This window comes from Phoenix dactylifera, chromosome 7, assembly GCF_009389715.1.
Source record: "Phoenix dactylifera cultivar Barhee BC4 chromosome 7, palm_55x_up_171113_PBpolish2nd_filt_p, whole genome shotgun sequence".
Classification (NCBI taxonomy): Eukaryota; Viridiplantae; Streptophyta; class Magnoliopsida; order Arecales; family Arecaceae; genus Phoenix; species Phoenix dactylifera.
In genome coordinates, this window is record NC_052398.1 from 11,098,257 (window position 1) to 11,118,399 (window position 20,143).

General features: G+C 42.4%; 2 protein-coding genes across 2 annotated transcripts; both read left to right on the plus strand.

Annotated features, from left to right (window-relative positions):
• Nucleotides 1–512: 512 nt before the first annotated feature.
• On the plus strand, nucleotides 513–5,260 carry LOC103721300 (rhamnogalacturonan I rhamnosyltransferase 1-like). Its single transcript, XM_008811452.4, is given in 9 exon segments — nucleotides 513–1,451; nucleotides 2,375–2,442; nucleotides 2,568–2,656; nucleotides 2,833–2,998; nucleotides 3,089–3,378; nucleotides 3,513–3,604; nucleotides 3,607–3,716; nucleotides 3,815–3,972; nucleotides 4,455–5,260. Coding segments are annotated over 9 exon segments (1,563 nt in total). The 5' UTR covers nucleotides 513–1,105; the 3' UTR covers nucleotides 4,699–5,260.
• A 6,886-nt stretch (nucleotides 5,261–12,146) lies between these two features.
• LOC103721299 (protein TIC 20-v, chloroplastic-like) lies at nucleotides 12,147–13,261 on the plus strand. Its single transcript, XM_008811451.4, has one exon. The coding sequence runs from the start codon at nucleotides 12,274–12,276 to the stop codon at nucleotides 12,880–12,882; it is 609 nt and encodes a 202-aa protein (XP_008809673.2). The 5' UTR covers nucleotides 12,147–12,273; the 3' UTR covers nucleotides 12,883–13,261.
• The last annotated feature ends 6,882 nt before the right edge of the window (nucleotides 13,262–20,143 follow it).

Genomic DNA, 20,143 nt, shown 5'->3' on the forward strand with positions numbered 1-20,143 from the left:
ATCTACGAATGTTCAGAAGCAACAGCCTGCTCTCACATGCACGACCCGATTCCGACCCCTGATCCAAAACTGACAGCCTTCAAGGTAGCGACGGCATCGGGAGGGGGAGAACAGATGGCCGTTTTGTCATGGCTAAGCCGTCAACCAACGGCGCGACCGACAGCTCCCGGCGCCCTCACGGGCCTCCGACGGAGCGGCGAATGAAGCCGTGACGGTCGTCACGAAACCGCCGCCGCCGCCTCACCTGGCACAAGAATTAAATCCTCGCCGCGCGATCCCAGCCGTCGGTATCCAAAGAGTCCTGCCAGGTGTCCTCCTCGGCTCGTAGAAGGGACGGTGGGCCGCTTAGGAGGGGTTTTTTATGGTGATTTGGCCGCTGAAGAGGCTGTCGTTGAGCGCTGTGCTGCCACGTACTAATTGGTTGTACCGAGACTGCCTACCGAGGGTTAGAATTTAACCGCGGTTAGCGTATCCGGTAGTACGGACAGCCTTGTATATACGCCACCGACGCACGAGGCGAGCAGCAGTCCTCCTCTATGGAAGGGGATCGAGCGGCCCCTCGCCTCCGATTTCGTATTCTTTTTCTGCACGCCCACCGAGCCTTGATTTCGCCAAAGATTCAAGCCGGAATAGTGTCCGGGATCCCCAAGTCCAGGATCTAGATCTCGATCGCCTGAGGGAGCGACGGGTTCCGGTCCTTTGTTGGGGGTCAAAACGACGGTTTTTGGCCATTTGGGGAAGGATATCAGGTGGGGGACCAGGATTGATCCGTGATCGGAGCGGGATTAATGAATGGATATATAAAGAGGCAAACAGCTGAGATTTCATTGGCAATTTGAGCGAGAAATTCGTGAGTTCGGCGCCTCAAAGTTCGGTTTTTTTTTTTTTTTTTTTTTGTAAAGAAATCTGGAGTTTTTAGGGGTTTCTTGACGGGTTCTAGCGTCTTCGAGGGTTCTAATTCGCCCTGTGATGCTGCATTGAGTGCAGTCGAGGAGATTAATTAGTTTCCCTTGTTGATTTGGCGTGCAAAGTTTGTCTTTTTTGCTTCAGGGATCCTCCTGAGGCATCGATGGGTCGCGTGGGAGGGGATTGGTGTTAGGTTCTTATGTATGGGGGCAAAGCTCTGTGGTTCCCGAGGATGTGCCGGTTGGAGAAGTCAGTGGGATCTGAGTACGCCGGGGAGCGACAGGTGGGCCTGAAGGCTGGCGGCGGCGAGGTGAAGGTGGAGAAGCTCAAGGGCTCTATGGTGTCGAGGTCTCGGATGAAGCTTTGGATGATTCGGGCGACGACCACCGTGCTTCTGTGGACGTGCGTGGTCCAGCTTACGGCAATGGGGGAGATGTGGGGTCCGAGGGTTCTCAAGGGTTGGCCTTCTTGCTTCACCCCCTCCTATTCGCCTGTTCCGGTGAAACCCTCTTCGGTCGTTGAGAAGATCGCTCTTCCGCCCAAAAGTGAGTTCCTTGTTCATCAGAAAATCCCCTCATTTTTCTCAATTCTTTTTTTAAAATTCTTTTTAGAATTAATACGTTATTCATTAGTTCGTATATATTTGCAATTCTACGCTTGTGTTATATCCCTATTTTTACGTTCGTTAGGTGAACAATGATTTTTAGATTCCCAGACTTTTAGCATAATATATATTCTGAATTTGTTTCTTGTGTCTTTTAGGTTATGCTGGGTTTTCTCATACCAAGATAATAATTTTATTGTCTGTTAGAAATTATTGCAGCTGTTGGCTATTGTTTCTCTCTTGTTAGTTGGCTAGGATTTGTTGACGAGCGTTCTACAAGTCTTCTATTTTGTTTGCTATGGTTGCTTAGTTTCTAAGAAAATTCAAAGATGTGCTCATATCTTGTGTGTTGTCTGGTTGAGAATTTTATGACTTGTAATGATTTTTCTCAATAGAAGCGGCAAGCCTTATCCATCAATTCGTGGTTGGCTATGTGCATCCTCTTTCTTTCTTTGTTTTCTATCCTAGGGCAATCCTTTTTCTTACTGCCCCTTTCCAAATTCTTTTGGTCTTACCCTTCTTTCTTTACTCACCAACCTGTCTTCAAGCCCCTTATTCACCTGGGTTGCAGAAGCCCAAACCATTTGATTAGTCCTCCTTCCTTATCATATAGGGGCAACTCTCAACGTTTCTCTAATGCATTTTCTTTTTCACTCATGATACCACAATGCCCTGGGTCTCTACTTCATGCATCTTATGCTTGTGGGACCTCGTCACCTGTCAATACTCTAAATTCATACAACTGAGCTTGTCTTGCAGAGGTTATATAATTTTATCTTGTGATAGTATTTTGATCCATAATGGTTGTTTTCAGTGCTGCTCCAGCAGAAATCATTGTGACATTCTTTTTTCTTATATGTATAGGAATATATAAGAACAATGGCTATCTAATGGTCTCATGCAATGGTGGGCTTAATCAGATGCGAGCTGCAGTAAGCAATCATTTCCTTTACTATGTTCTATTTTAAATGGCATTAAATTATTTTATGTGCATTCCAACTACACAGTTTCTTGGATAGCCTATGTTATAGGTTCTGATATTAGCTCGTCTTTTCAGATTTGTGATATGGTTGCCATTGCTAGATACTTGAATGTTACCCTCATTTTACCAGAGTTGGATAAAACATCATTCTGGGCTGATCCTAGGTGAGTCTGTCTTTTTTTTTTAATAGAAAAATAAAGACAAAGAAATTAGCTTATATTTTTTGATGGTTTAGTTTTAGAGTTGATATAATTAGTCCTCATTAAACTTTATCAATCTTCTTTCAGACTCTATTCTGTCATGTATTTTACTAAATATATAAACTTTGTTGATATGACAGTGAGTTTCAAGACATATTTGATGTGGATCATTTTATTACCTCGTTGAGAGATGAGGTTCGGATATTGAAAGAACTGCCCCCTAGGTTAAAAAGAAGGGCAGAGCTAGGAATGGTATATTCTATGCCACCTGTTAGTTGGTCTGATATTTCGTATTACCAAAATCAGGTAAATTGTCCTCATTCTTTCATGATAGAGATAATATCTTTATGGCAATTTCAAAGAAGAGGCTAATAGTTATGCTTATCTTGCACCCAGATTCTTCCTTTGATACAGAAGCACAAGATAGTGCATTTGAATAAAACCGATGCCCGGCTTGCTAATAATGACCTGCCTTTGGAGATTCAGAAATTGCGTTGTCGAGTAAATTATGCTGCTTTGAGATTTACCTCTCAAATTGAAGAGCTAGGTAGACGAGTGATTAGAATGCTGCAACAAAATGGTCCGTTTCTGGTACTCCATTTACGATATGAAATGGACATGTTGGCTTTCTCAGGCTGTACTCAGGGTTGTACTGAAGAAGAGGCAGAGGAGTTGACAAGAATGAGGTACTTTCTCTTTGTTTTAATTTTCATTAATCTTAACCCATTTTTTATGATGTGTAAATTTTTAATTTTTTTTTCAACTGAATTTGAATGATTCAAATCATTTACTCATGAGTAACTTCTGCTTTGATTTACAGATATGCATATCCTTGGTGGAAAGAGAAAGCTATCAACTCTGACCTGAAAAGGAAAGATGGTCTCTGTCCTTTGACACCAGAGGAGACTGCTCTGGTTTGAGGGCGTTGCATTTTGATCGGAGTATCCCCATATACATTGCAGCAGGAGAAATATATGGTGGAGAAAGGAGAATGGCTGCCCTTACGGCAGCCTATCCAAATGTGGTCAGTACCTGCAAACAGCTGTTTACCTTTAATAGTTAATTATTGCAATATCTGTTAATCTTTCCACGTATTTATATTGCATAAACATTGTGAAATAGGTGAGAAAGGAAACGCTGTTGGAACCTTCTGATCTTAGGTTTTTCCAGAACCACTCATCACAAATGGCAGCATTAGATTACTTGGTTTCTTTAGAAAGTGATATCTTTATCCCTACTTATGATGGTAACATGGCCAAGGTTGTCGAAGGTCATCGCAGGTATTGTTTTGAATATCCTTTGCTTATGTATGTCTGCATTGTTATAACTTCGTAGCATCACTATAAGCTTTGCATGGCTGGTGTTTGCTTCGACTTGTTCCAGGTCTATGTTGTCCTACATTCATAATGAATAATTATCTCATAAACTGAATTTCTAACCACAAACTTCATGGCACTACTAGTTTTCTTCAATTTGTATTCAAAAGATGCTTTTGCTTAGCTGCTTAATGACACCTCTCCTTTTTCATCTACTACAAGTTGAAAGCATTGTACCCTCCTATAAGTATGCTCTTGTTAACGTTGGATGCTTTTGTGCCTGCAGTCTTAAGTGACCAATCAATGAAACTTTCCTTTTAAAAAAAGAACTAATCAAAGAAACTTAGATAATTATAGTAAACAGAAGCATGTTCTAGCTTGAATCTTTTTCTTCTTGAAACCGAAAATATATCTTACAGGATTTCTTTCGTGGTATGACGTTTCAGATTCTTGGGCTTCAGGAAGACAATCCTATTGGATCGCAAGCTCCTAGTTGAGCTGATAGACCAGTACAATAACGGTTCTTTGGGTTGGGATGAGTTCTCCTCATCAGTTAAGGCTGCCCATGTTCATCGGATGGGAAAGCCCACGCGGAGGATTGTGATTCCCAATAGACCCAAGGAAGAGGACTACTTCTTCGCCAATCCCCAAGAGTGCCTGCGTCAGCCTGATGAGCCATGGAGTTTGTGAATTGTTGTCATGATGCTAGCCCTAGGTTGCTATTCTTTCATGAACACAGTTAATTTTCATCCCTTCCATAAGCGGTCCCCATTGGATCCAACTGATTGAAGTGGAGAAGAATTTGTTTCAAAGGAGTGGGTTTGACAATTGGAGGAGATCAGCATGCGTTGGAGTTGTTTTTGGGATGCAGCTGGTAAATACACATTTATAATATGAAATAGCTTTATCTATATTTGTCAAATAAAAAGTTAATTCTTGTATAGAGGGTGAGAGACAGAGAGAGAGGGCCAGCCCATTGCAGAGAAATACCAGCTACATGTACAACACAGATTGAGAGATGTCAGCTATTCATCTGGATTCAGGGTTTCGTGGAAGGTCATTCCCTCTCCATCCGATCTCCGAGAATTTTGTCATTCGAATCTCTCTACTTAGTTTTCTCTCATGTTATTCTTTTTCTGTGTTTTGACTCTGATCTATATATATTACTTATCAGGAAAATTTTAAATGTCCTCACATTTGTTCATAAACTGACTCAAGTCTTGTTAACTGTTTATTGACTGCCTTTCTAACATTTTTGTGCAATCCTTCATGTACACTTGACATATCTTGAACTTATTACAGCATCAAGATTTGAGTACACATGTGAAACAGATCATATAATAAACACCTATGGCATTCTCTAGACGCATGCTCAACAGACTTTTCTAGACTCAATGAGAAAGAGTAATTGTTAAGGAGAAAGGTCCTACTCTCGTGGATTGGGTTGTACATGTAAACGAGGAATCTTTTATTCTGGTTATCTGTTTGTTAATTAATGCTTCATAGAATAAATCTTGCAGTGTGATAGGTATTGTGTTGGATGATTAGTTTATAAAATCAAGATGTTGGGATCCTAAAATGGCCATGGTCTTAACCCTGAACTACATATGGAAGTATTCTAGGGACATGGGATTGCGTGTTGTACTAGTTTAATAGACCGCCCAAGCCTTCAAACGTAATATGGTTAGAGGTGGGCAACGGGCCGTGCCGGGCCGGCCCGGCCCAGGCCCCCCGGGCCCAAAGACTAAACGGGCCGTGCCTGGCACGGCCCGTCCAGCACGGAAGGCCGGCCCGGCCCCAGGCCCCTCTATTGGTGGGCCGGGCCGGGCACGGCACGCCACGGGCCGTGCCAGGCACGGCCCGTAACGGGCGCAAACGGGCCGTGCCAGGCACGCCCCGCAACGTCTCCAAACGAGCCGTGCCTGGCACGGCCCGTAACGGCTCCAGACGGGCCATGCCAGGGATGGCCCGTCTGGAGAGGGGGGAGGAAAATAGCCGTTTCCAACGGCTATTTTCGTGAAAATGACCCTTTTACCCCTCCCAACAGTCCAATAACGGCTGAATTGAGGGGTATTTTGGGAAAAATTTTTTTTGGGGCTTCTATAAATAGCCCATTCCTCCCTCATTCTCACCACACCAAACCTCTCATTCTCTTCTTCTCTACTGCTATTATTTCTCTATTCTAAAGTGCTCTTCTAGCAATTTAATTTTTAGTTTGTTCAAGTGCTACACAAGAGGAGGTTCCTGTTGAGAAGAGAAGGTCGCTTCTGTTGAGAGCACAAGAGGAAGCTCGGAATCTCGGCTCTGCCTCTGCCCTCCGACCCTCTACTCAATTCCTCCTTGCGGTTAGTTTTTATTTTTTGAATTAATCATAGATATGTCATCTTTTGAGGAAAGTCAGTTTGGCATTCCTGTTTCTGAGGGAGAAGAAACTAATCCCCAACCCCCTGTTCCTAGTTCCTCTAGAACTGGTGAACCGAGTGAAGGTCAAACTTCTTCTCGTAAGAGGACTAGTACTGTATGGAATGAATTTGATAGAGTTATGGTTGAGGGAGTCTGGAAAGCTAAATGTAAAAAATGTGCCAAACTTTATAGTTGTAGTAGTAGTGGGGGAACAGGGCATTTAAAAAGACATCAAGAGAGTCATAGGATGCACGATTCTCATGCTCAAACTCAAAGTACCCTTAATATACAAGGGGGATTACTTGTAGGTAATTTTGCATATAATCATGAAAATCAAAGAAAAGCACTTGTAAAATGGATAGTTAAGGATGAATTACCTTTTAGTTTATGTGAATCTTTTAATTTTGAAGAATATGTTCAATTAAACCTACAACCTGCTTACAAAAGAACTAGTAGGCGTACATTTAGAAGAGTAGCTATGACCAATTTTTTAGCAATGAAACAAAATTTAATTGAAACACTTTCTACTTTAAATGTAAAAATTTCATTAACTTCTGATATTTGGTCAGCATCTGTAGGTAGTAATTGTTTTATTGCCATTACTGCTCATTATATTGATAATGATTGGCAATTAAATAAACGTATTCTTGCTTTTCGTGCTTTTGATTTTCCACATTCTGGGCAACAAATTTCAAATATAATTTATCAAACTGCATGTTCATATAATATTAATGATAAAATTATGTCTATTACTTTTGATAATGCATCTAATAATAATTCTGCTGTTGTATTATTAAAAGACTCATTGCATCCCATATTAGATGGAAATTTACTGCATATTAGATGTGCATGTCATATCTTAAATCTTTCTGTTCAAGCTGGCATGGGCATGATTCAAGATATGATTTCAAAAATTAGAAATGCAGTTTCTTTTATTCATGCTTCTAGATCAAGACTTCAAGAATTTAAGGAATTATGCATAAATCATGGTAAACGTTTTAAAAAATTTAAACTTGATGTAATTACTCGTTGGAACTCCACATATAGCATGATACATGATGCATACCCATATAAAAATTTATTAAGTGCATATATTAATGATCGTGGATTAGGATTTACATTGACTGAAACTGATTGGAATAAAGGAAAAATTTTGGAAGATTTTTTGCTTAGTTTTATAATGTTACCAATGTTCTTTCTGGTATTTATTACCCTACTTCATGTTCATTTTTACAACAAGCATATATAATTAGTCAAAAATTTGCAGAACATAGATATGATGATGTTTTAATGCCTATTATTGACCTAATGGAATCTAAATGGAATGAGTATTGGGACAGGATATGTCCTATGCATAACTTAGCTGCTGTATTTGATCCTAGAGTTAAATTAAATGGCGTGCTAATTTTACTTGATGCATACTTTGAAAATATGAATCAAGATGCTGAATCTGCTAAAGATGAGGTAAAAAAACTTCTTTATGATATTTATGCTATATATGATGAAAAAATTCGTGGATCTAGAACACAAATACAAACCTCTATTTCTCCTTCTAGTAGTTCTCGTTCGTCATCTATTTTTTCATTCATTGCACAGAGAAGACACACACATGCTTCAAGTTCCTCTTCATCTTCTTCATCTTTAAGTAGTGAACTAGAATTTTATTTACGAAATGATCTTCATTCTGCATATGATGAAAATCAAATAGAGAATCTAGATGTATTATCTTGGTGGAAGAGTGTTAGAAATCAATATCCTGTTATGTCTGCAATTGCACGCGATATTTTAGCTGTGCCGATGTCCACGGTAGCATCGGAATCCGCTTTTAGTGCAGGTCGGCATGTTCTTGACGAAAAGAGAAGTAGGATGACGGGCGAAACGGTGGAGATGCTTCTCTGCTTCAAGGATTGGCTGGATGCTGAGGCAAGACTTCAAGATAAAGGTGGACATAATACAACATCCTCTGATGATGATGATACAAACACTACTGAAGACTGAAGACTGAAGACTGAAGAGTGAATACTGATTCACTGAATCACTGATGATTAGTAAGATTTCTTAATTTTTTATAATTGTACATTTTTATTGTATTCTGGAGGTCAGACCAAGGTCCAAACCTCGGCCCTTTCTTAGTTTCTTATTGTATTCTAGAGGTCAGACCAAGGTCCAAACCTCCCTTCATGTACCATTTTGATTTAAATTAATAAACTGGTAGGGGTCTATGCCAAACCCCCCACCATTAAGGTGGCTTTATATTCATAAATCATAAATTCTTAGTGTTCAATATTTATTAATTTATTAAAAAAATTTATGAAGCATTAATTTTTATCGGGCCGAGCCGGGCCCAGGCCCGGACCGTGCCAGGCCCGCGTGCCAGCCCGGCCCAGGCCCTTATGGGCCGTGCCGTGCTGGCCCGCGGGCCGTGCCGTGCTTGGCCCGCGGGCCTAGACCGGGCCGTGCCGGCCCAGGCCCGAAGCGGGCCGTGCCAGGCGCGGCCCGCTGGCCAGGACCCTCTAGCCCAGCACGGCCCTCTCAAAGGGGCCGTGCCAGGCACGGCCCGGCACTGTAGCTGGCGGGCCGTGCCAGGCACGGCCCGCTTCGTGCCGTGCCGTGCCGGCCGGCCCAGTGCCCATCTCTAAATATGGTCCTCTTGCCACCTTTTGTCGTCATCACGGGGGACAATGTTAGATGCCAAATGGGAAAAAGAGAGAACTAATGCTCATCATTTGGAAAAATTATTTCTTACTCTCTGTATCACATGGCATCCATTTTTATAGCAGTGCATTTTATAGCAGTGCACCGATATGGATGCTTGATGAGCAGAGACTATAAGAATGATCGGCTATGATTGATTGTACGCATGGGTAATATAGTGTATTACGGTGTAGAGAATAATTTCTCAAAATTGTCAGATTCTGCGGCTGGCTGAGTCCGCTTTTATATAATTTATATATGTACGTATTTATCTATGTGCCCTTCCTTCCATTCCCACCAACGTGGTCCAGGTCCACGGTCTATTGGCATTGGCACGAAGGTTCAAGAACTCATCGATTGGCTGGCCAGGATCTTGCTTGTGGGCCCAGGAACTGGTCCATGGTGGGCATTGCAGCTTGCATTCATTTTTGGCTCGCCTTGCCAGCGGTTGGGATGTCGCCACGTCCCCCGTATGAGCTGGATGAGGCATCCAATAGCTTCACTGCGCGACTCTCGATGCTGCTTGTGCCGTATCCGCGCGCCGTCTGCGGTAACGCGGCCGGCGGGAGCTTGCCGCGTGACGCCGGGTTGGCTCTTTTTGTATTTATTTATTTTATTTAGACTCCGGCAGCTGGTGGACAGGCTTTTCTACGAATGGCACGTGGGGGGGGATGTCGTCCGGTGGAACGGAGCTTGACAGAGAGCGACGCGTCGCATGTTGACTGATGGGAACGGGTGTGTCTGTCGTTGTTCACGGACTGCTGTCATAATGAAAATACAGAGTTCGGCAGCTGGCAATCGGCAGGAGGGCCGAAGCGCGTCTACATCTTTACGCCGGGTGGGGGTCCGAAATGAATGAATTGGCTTGAAATTGTCATTTTTTTGGGGACTTCCCAAGCTAACTATTTGTCGAGGGAGGTCATCCTACCTTTAAAAACAAATAATTAGAAGGATAAATAGGTTGGATCAGACTGAATTATGTATGACGTCAATCCAATTCGATTTCTTATTTAGGTTTTAATTTTGAATCCAAATTCAATCGAATAAAACATCGGGTCAGGATCTCCACCGTTACAATTTGTGACTCAACAGGTTATTCGGATCGGATCAGATTCATGTATAACTCAGATCCAATCCAAAAAATTTGGGTTCGGTTCAAGTCCGGATTGGGTTCAATTTAAGTCAACCCATTCATGACTTCATAACTTGTTTGTACCCCAGCGGGTTGCGGCCTGCAGATCCAAATAATTTCACAAATTCGGATCGGATCGGATCGTAGGATTGAAAAGTCAAAATTATTCAAATTTTAAATGGGTTGAATCGGATCGGGTCTGAATTCGGTAAACCCAGATCCGACCCAGAAAATGAAACGGGTCCAATATTAAAATCCGACCCGGCCCCATAGTCCTCTAAAATAGGTCAGTTCGGATCTAAGTGGGTCGGGTCGAGTCAACGGATCAATTCGACCCATTTAAAGCCTACAAATAATGCAACCCATATAGTCCGCAATCAACCAAGAAAACTATAGAATGACTCTAGCTATATGTTGTTGGGTGTCTCAATTCGCGGAGTCTTTGTGTATGTCTTAATGTCATGCTGTGCATCATGGCTGGCTGTGGTTAAGATGGTCGGAAGAAAGTGGATGTGGAAAGTAATGCATAGGCAGGTGATCCAAAGGGTCTCCAGGCTAAGAACACTACCTTGCATGTATGCATGTATGTATTGTAAGGTTTGATATATATATGTATATATATATTGTAAGGTCTTGCAATATATATATATATATATATATATATATATATATATATATATATATATATTGTATACCTATATATGTATATATGTATGCAAGGATGAAAAAATAAACAATTATGTGATTTACAACAGTCAAGGCCTGATATCTTGGGTCTTCAATTACCAAAGTTATCTTTTTAGAGCAATAATTACTCCGATGTGGCCCAACCAATGCAATATCCAGATCTCATGACTCTCCTACTATGAAAATCGGATTAGATTTTGGTTAGTCAAGTTAACTAAGGGCTTGTTTGGTATGCTTTTATTTTTAGGTTTTGTTGTCTGAAATCCAAAAGGAAAAATAACTAGACAGAGCAACATGTATGATGAAACTCTTTTATTTTTCTAAATTTTATTCAACATTTGCCTCTTGAAAGCAGAATAGGCTAACTCAGAGTGTCAATTTATTCTTGCACAATCCAAAATAAATTATTTCACCTGACATGGTAGGGTAATTTATTTCTGATATAAAAGGATTTAGAAAGTGAATAGTTGTGCACCAATTTTTTTGAAATACCTATTTTACTCTTCTCAGAAAAACGATGTCGCCCAAATGCTCCAATAAGTGCACGGCTCAAAAAGGATATAAAAAATATTTAAGAGCATAAGTCAACTCGGAGTAAATGGGTTAACTTACTTGATATTCTTTTTTACGGCAACATAGATTACTCCACGGTAAAATAATTTATTCCAAGACTAAGTAGGATAAATAAGTTTAGAAGACAAAAAGTAATATGCCAACTTTACTTGTTTTGCCCTTTTAAAAGTGATCTAATCCAACGTTTTAAAAAGTGTTTGATTGAAAAATGATGGAGTAATTGAGTTAAATGACTTTTGTCCTCTCCTTATTCCGCTTTCAAATAGTCTTTGAGTTATTGATAACAAAAATTTATTGCTTTTAAAGAGAATGAATGCCCATGCAAGGAATCACAACAACTGTCATCTTTTTTTCATTATACAATAAATACTTTCTTCAACATCAATCTCTATTTAATATTACATCAATTTGCAGGGAAAATGTTAAAAATAACAATAACACCAAACAAGCTCTAAGTTTTCTTTTGCTAATCCATCTGAAACAGGGTTGACCATTTTTTTCAAATCCAAGCTCGACCCAAGTTTGGTGCACATTGACCTAACCTATATTATGGTGATATTTTTTCAACCCAAGTTCGGCAGTTACTGGCGTATTGATCTAACCCTGATGGACAAAAAAATTGGGTCAGTTGGGCAAGCTTGTCTCTCTCCATCTTGGCTGCAATAAAGTGCGCCATTTTGGCCTCCTATCCCAATTCCTAACAAAATAAAATAACTTCTCAGTCTCCATCCTATCCTCCGATCGATATCGCAACTAGAGAGAGAAAGAGAGAGAGCATGGCTTCTTCCCTAATCTCCTTGTCCCTTCTTCGCCCTCTCCCCTCTTTATTCTCACCTAAAAGCCTCTCCCACCCCCACCTCCTCCTCCGCGGCCTGCCGCGCCACGCCGTCGCCGCCCGGGCCAAGAATAACAACTCCGGCACCGATCCCGCCGACCGCCTCATCGCCGCCGCCTGCTACCTCTACCCCTTCCTTGACGGCGTCCAGTACGGCCGCTACGTCCTGGCCCAGTTCCCGGCATTCCAGGTCCTCCTCCAGCCCCTGCTCCCCGCCATCCGCCTCTTCCGCTCGTCCCCCCTCAACGGCTTCCTCCTCTTCCTCACCCTCTACTTCGTCGTCGTCCGCAGACCGTCCGCCTTTAGCCACTACGTCCGCTTCAACACCATGCAGGCCATCGTCCTCGATGTCCTCCTCATCTTCCCCGATCTCCTCGAGCGCACCTTCAACCTCCGGGAAGGCCTCGGCTTTGAGCTCCTTCAGAGCGTCGACAGCACCGTCTTCTTATTCCTCCTGGTCTCCTTGGTCTACGGATCAACTTCCTGCCTCCTGGGGCACGTGCCCAGGTTGCCAATCGTCGCCGAGGCTGCCGAGCGGCAGGTCATGTGAGTTTCCCGCTGCTCTCCTCTCTTCTAGCTGTTCCGATTTGGAAAGCTTCGATCTTTTACCTTTTTTGGACCCCTAATTGGTGGCTCGGGTCTCAAAAAGAAAAAAAGTTGCTTCGCGATGCGATTGGGTGGAATTGAGAAATGGGTTGGGTTGTTTTGTTGATTCATGTTGTATTGCTGGTGGTTTATCAATCTCATACTCTAAACTGAAAATTCAGCTCTTTTGTTCTATAAGGATGGGGAAATCCCTTCCCCTTGCTAATAGTAGTGATAAATTGGGGAGAGTTGGCACTTCTGTCCGGTTGACATGGATGAGGTTTGGAAGATCTGTGTCTGTGCTAGTTGCTTGTTCTTACATGCCATTTCTAGTTTCAGTTCCAGGATTTGAAGTTTAATTAGGTTGGGTTTGGCTTGATGGTTTGGATTGTAGTGATGGCTATTATTTTTTCTTCCTTGTGCGCTCCCTTTTTGCAAATTGACATATGGTACGCTGGATTGTTATCCACTTCCCTCAAAGGTAACACTTAATGAGGTTTTGCAAGTTTGCTTACAAATTGACATATGGTACGCTGGATTGTTATCCACTGACAAGTAACAATTAATGAGGTTTTGTCAAGTTTGCTTACACCCCATTGTCTTGGATGATCGATGTGTATGTGTAACTGGTAGTATATGTTTTGCAATTTTTTCCTTGGAACAAATATGAGTTATTTTGGATGTCTGCCATGTAGGTTTGCTCGTACTACTGTGTTTTGTTTCTAATCAATAGTTATATCACTTCTAAAAGTTGTCATATTTTCCCAGAGGAAATGGATTCTTCTAAGCAAATATTGTCAGTTCATATCACAAGATGCTTGAAGTTATTTTTTTAAGAATCTTTATCTATGTCATGTCTATGGTAATGTAATGCATCTTCTGTTGTTGATACTGGTTATCTATGTGCGTTCATGGATGCTAGTGGTAAGTTTTGCTGGATGCTAATAATACCATCCTGAATATTTGAGCTTTGTATTTGGCAAGGTGGCCATTAAAGTGATTAGAGGCAATATAAACCTAGTTTGCTGAACATGGGCACAGGCTGGCTAATTTATTCACTAGAAGAGACAATGAATGGATACCAGTGCCCCATTTTAGAAGGACAAACCTGATAAGCCACGTCGTTCACAAAGGGTGCAGAGGAAGAATCCTAAATATGTGGGGTGAGAAGAATGCATGGCATGAGAGACGTTGGCTTGAAGGAGAAGCTGTTGAGAGATTACCTGGTCAAGTGCCGGAAGATTCAAGCACCAACGGATAGCTGCAGCAGAGAATAAGTTTACTAGTCATTAGAGAGTATTTCGGGTTCAGTTGTACTGGTAGTAGTAGTTTCTTTATTTTCGAAGTGTGGTGCCAAGTTTCTAGGAAAGGTTGTTAGATTTGGCTTATTTATATTTTGCATGCAGGAAGTGTAAGGGATATAACATTTTAATCAAAGCATTTGTGGTTTTATCTCTCACCCGAAGAGAGAACTATCTTCTTTATCCATTTACCATTTCTAACTCTGATTGGGACCTATCATTGGTATCAGAGCGAGGTGGTTTAATGGCAACCAACAAAGAGCGTATCGAGTTTCTTGAGGCTGGACTTGGAGGAGTACAAGATGGGTTGCAACGTATGGAGGTAGCAGTGGGAGATCGTCTTCAACGCATGGAGGACTCCATTCGGAATTTGTCAGACGTGCTCCTCACCACCAGAGGGTCATCAAGTTCTCACGCTCATGATCGGGACAGCTCCTTCCGAAGGAGCCGAGACGAGGCTGAGGGGAGCAGGAACACCTTCATGGCCAGAGTGGTAAAACTGGAGTTCCCTCGCTATGGTGGAGAAGATCCCACCGAATGGTTCAACCGGGATGCCCAGTTCTTCAATTACCAAGGAACAGCCGCTGATCAGAAGGTCTCCCTCGCCTCCTTTCATTTGGAGAGGGAAGCCAATCAGTGGTGGCAGTGGTTGAGCAAGTCCTATGGAGAAGAAGCCTGTGCCATGACATGGGAGGCTTTTACAGAGGAGCTATGGGCTCGTTTTGGACCGACGGATTGTGAAGATTTTGACGAGGCTCTCTCACGGGTTAAGCAAGGGGGCACACTACGTGATTATTAGAAGGAATTTGAGAGGTTGGGAAATCGAGTTCAAGGATGGACTCAGAAGGCGTTGGTGGGCATTCATGGGAGGACTCAAACCAGAAATCTTGGAGGGCATCAGGATGTTCAAACCGAAGACTCTGAAGGAGGCCATCAGCTTGGCACGTATGAGAGATGAACAACTTACTCGACAGAGGAGGTTCACAAGGCCACCTCCAGCCACCTGACCACCATTGGCCCTACCAGCCCCGACACGCACAGCTCCAGCTACGACGGTGAAAAGACTGACTTGGGGAGAAATGCAAAAGAGGAGAGCTCAAGGGCTCTGTTTCAACTGTAATGAGAAGTTCACCATAGGACATAAGTGTCAAGGACCACAACTATTGCTGTTGGAGAGTAGCTGCAGTGCAGGCGAGGCCATTTGTGAGGAGATTACGGAGGAAACACCAGGTGAAGCCGAAACTGACGTTCAAACAGAGCCTGAGATTTCACTACATGCACTAACAGGATGGTCATCCCCATGCACAATGCGAGTTAAGGCTCAAGTAGGTCCACATGAATTTATCGTGTTGATTGACAGTGGGTCAACACATAATTTCATCAGTGAAAAAGTGGCCAACTTGCTCCGTTTACCCGTGGTGCCAACTAACCCATTCACAGTTCGGGTCGCCAATGGAAGCCGCCTCAAATGCCAAGGAAGGTTTGAGTATGTGCATATCAACCTCCAAGGTATTCCTTTTACGCTCACACTTTATTCTCTTCCCCTCACTGGGCTTGATCTTGTGTTGGGTATACAATGGCTGGAGATGCTTGGCTCGGTGGTGTGTAATTGGAAGCAAATGACGATGGAGTTCCAATGGGGGAATCAGGCAAGGAAATTGCAGGGTGCGGATGCTCAACCTATTCAAGCAACTTCATTAAGAGCCATCACAAAAGAATGCCGACAAGGGAGTTCAATGTTTGCTGTTTATTTAAAATCCTTAGACGAGATGCCATGGTCAGATATGCACCCGGATATGCAGTAAGCAACGGAAGCATTCGTGGACATTTTTAGTGAACCAACAAAGCTGCCACCAATTCGAGAGGTTGACCATCGCATTCCTCTCAAGGAAGGTACAGAACCCATCAACGTGAGGCCTTACAGGTAGGCCTATTTTCAAAAAGCTGAAATTGAGAAACAAGTTCAAGACATGCTTAATTTGGGGCTTATAAGACCAAGTACCAATTCATTTTCTTCTCCTGTGCTCCTAGTAAAGAAAAAAGATGGCACTTGGCGATTTTGTACTGATTATAGAGCACTTAATGCTGTCACCATTAAAGATCGTTTTCCCATCCCAACTATCGATGACATGCTAGATGAGCTTTATGGAGCTTCATATTTCACCAAACTAGACCTTCGAGCCGGTTACCACCAGGTGAGAGTACATCCTTCTGACATTCCAAAAACTGCTTTTCGTGGCCACTATGAGTATTTAGTTATGCCTTTCGGATTGTGTAATGCCCCCTCCACTTTTCAAGGTATCATGAATTCTATTTTTAGGCCTCACCTCCGTAAATTCATCTTAGTCTTCTTTGATGATATCCTAATTTATAGCCCCAATTGGGACATGCATCTTGAACATGTTAAGAAGGCTTTTGAAATTCTTAGGCAACACCAATTTTTTGTTAAGGCTAGCAAGTGTGCTTTCGGAAAATAAGAATTAGAGTATCTTGGTCATATTGTAACACATCTAGGAGTCAAGGTGGATCAAGGAAAAATCGAGGCAATGGCCAAGTGGCCTCGCCCAACAAATATTTCTGAATTACGTGGGTTCTTAGGTCTTACAGGATATTACAAGAAATTTGTGCAGCATTATGGCATGATAGCTCGTCCTCTCACCAACCTTCTAAAGAAGGGCCAATTCAAATGGAATGATGAAGCTGAAGCCGCCTTTCTCACGCTCAAGCAGACCATGACTATGACTCCTACTCTAGCTATGCCCAATTTTACTGATTCATTCACTATTGAAACTGATGCCTCAGCAGACGGAATAGGTGCTGTCCTCACCCAACATGGCAAGCCGATTGCATTCATGAGTAAAGCCTTGGGGGTTTCAAAGAAATCGTGGTCCACATATGCGAAGGAAATGCTGGCCATCATTGAAGCAATACGCACATGGCGACCATATTTACTTGGGAAGAAGTCTTTTATCCAAACGGATCAGCGTAGCCTCAAGTACCTCTTGGACCAGCGCATTGTCACGCCGGAACAACAGAAATGGGTGGCCAAATTACTCGGTTATGACTATGAGATTGTGTATCGCCCAGGTCGAGAGAATTCAGCAACAGATGCATTGTCTAGGGTGCCAGGTAGCCCAATACTTCACCATTTATTTGTGTCGCAGGTTAACCTATGGGAGGAAATTAAAGCAACAGCCAAAGATCATTCATACATGACTCGTGTAACTCACCAAGCAAAGACACATCCAGGAGCCCCATATACCTGGCGTGAAGGGCTGGTGTTTTACAAGAACCGAGTGGTGGTACCCCCCAACACCCCCATCATCAACTAGCTGCTAAGGGAGTTCCATGACACTAAAGTCGGAGGCCATTCAGGTGTGCTGCGGACGTTCAAACGCTTGGCCCAACAATTTTATTGGCCTTCCATGTATAAGACTATCCAAGACTATGTGGCTGCTTGTGAAACTTGCCAAAGAACTAAGTCAGAAACATTGGCGCCAGTAGGACTCCTCCAACCACTGCCCATTCCGTGCCAAGTTTTGGATGATGTTACGCTAGATTTCATAGAAGGGCTTCTGTCTTCCCACGGCAAGGACACTATTCTAGTAGTAGTGGACCGCTTAAGTAAGTACGCCCATTTTCTGACCTTGACTCGCCCATTTTCTAACCTTGACTCGCCCATTTACAGCAAAGATGGTGGCAGAAAAATTTGTGGAAGGAGTAGTAAAACTCCATGGGATGCCAAGGTCCATCGTCAGTGATCGGGACCCCATTTTCATCAGCAAATTTTGGCAAGAATTCTTCAAAATGTTGGGTACGCAACTCAAGATGAGCTCAGCCTACCACCCGCAATCGGACGGGCAATCTGAGGTGGTGAACCGATGTGTTGAGCAATACTTGCACTGTTTCGTGCACCAGCAACCACGAAAATGGAGCAATTTCCTACCTTGGGCTGAGTTCTGGTACAACACAGCTTATCATGGATTGACGGAAATGACTCCATTTCAAGCACTATATGGGCGCCTACCTCCAACAATCCCATGGTACCGTGGTGGCTCCTCCCCTGTTGATGAAGTCGACCAAAAGCTTTTGGCAAGAGATGAGCTGCTGCACCAGCTGAAACAAAATCTCAGTGTGGCTACCAACCGAATGAAACAAGTGGCGGACCGTAAAAGAAGAGATGTGGCATTTGAAGAAGGCGACCTGGTCTTCCTTAAACTCCAACCTTATCGCCAATAGTCAGCCTTTAAACGAGCTCATCAGAAACTGGCCAGCCGATATTATGGCCCTTATCAGATTGAGCAACGTGTAAGGAACGTGGCTTATAGGCTTAAGCTTCCAGAAGGCACACGGATTCATCCAGTTTTCCACGTGTCATTGCTTAAAAAAAGGTGGGGGAGGCATCGAACGCAAGCAAAGAACTTCCACCTATAACCGAGGATGGAGCTATTGTCTTGGAGCCTGAATTTATACTCGACACACATTGGGTAAAGAGAGGTTCCAGATTTATTGAAGAAAGTTTAGTCCAATGGAGAAGGCTACCAGCAGAAGATGCTACCTGGGAAAATGCTAAAGAATTACAAAATCAGTTTCAAAGCGTGGACCTTGCGGACAAGGTTCCACCCGAAGAGGGAGGTATTCGTTCACAAAGGGTGCAGAGGAAGAATCCTAAATATGTGGGGTGAGAAGAATGCATGGCATGAGAGACGTTGGCTTGAAGGAGAAGCTGTTGAGAGATTACCTGGTCAAGTGCCGGAAGATTCAAGCACCAACGGATAGCTGCAGCAGAGAATAAGTTTACTAGTTGTTAGAGAGTATTTCGGGTTCAGTTGTACTGGTAGTAGTAGTTTCTTTATTTTCGAAGTGTGGTGCCAAGTTTCTAGGAAAGGTTGTTAGATTTGGCTTATTTATATTTTGCATGCAGGAAGTGTAAGGGATATAACATTTTAATCAAAGCATTTGTGGTTTTATCTCTCACCCGAAGAGAGAACTATCTTCTTTATCCATTTACCATTTCTAACTCTGATTGGGACCTATCAAAACCCTTGCCCCTGAATGTAGGCTTGGGTTTGTACTTCCCGATAGCTTTCCAAAACATTTTTAGTCGTCAGTGAAGGGTACAATATGCTATGGATTAAACACCGACCAGTTGAATAGGTAACAAGACTTTTGGGAGCTTAGGAACCCGAGGATCTCCTTCCCTCTCTCGCCATCCTCCAAACTTCTTCCTTCTTTGTTCTTATATTCTCTCTTCTTTCGCATCATAATAATATGTTTCAAATGCTGTTTAATGTGAGTTTGTTTCAGTATTAGAGCAAGTTAATTCTTTTGGGCTTCAGTAAAATATCTTCTTCAAGTCAGTATGAATGAGAAATAACAGTACGTATGTAATGCAAGATGGGAGAAAATTAAAAGGTGATACGCTGCATTATGATATAGGATTTTCACTTATGGCTTGTGATTTGAACACTGTCAAATGGATTAGCATATCAAGAAGATGTATCATTGGAGAGTTTAGTCTTTTTTGCTCACTCTTTCTGATGAAAGAGTAAACAATTCAGATAGAATCTCCCTCATTATGTCATCATCATGTTCTAATCTGGATTAATGATGAGGGAATTAAGTTGTTCGAATTTATTTTCTTGGTGAAAAAAATATTAAAAAGAGGTGCATTAAGGGTGCACTTCTAAATATATCAGTTGTTTTAATCTCAAAAATGATTTTATGTCCTTAACAAAGATTCTTCTGGTCAGATCAAGTATGTCCATATTATGGTCCTTGATCACTTATCACCTCCTTTTTGACAATATGGAAGTTTTCTAGTTAGGGAGATGCTTCAGTATTCTGAATTTTTTCTGTCATTTTTATCTTTTAGCAGGATTTAAACTTTGAACTGGTTGCCTTTGGCTCTGATATGTTGAAAGA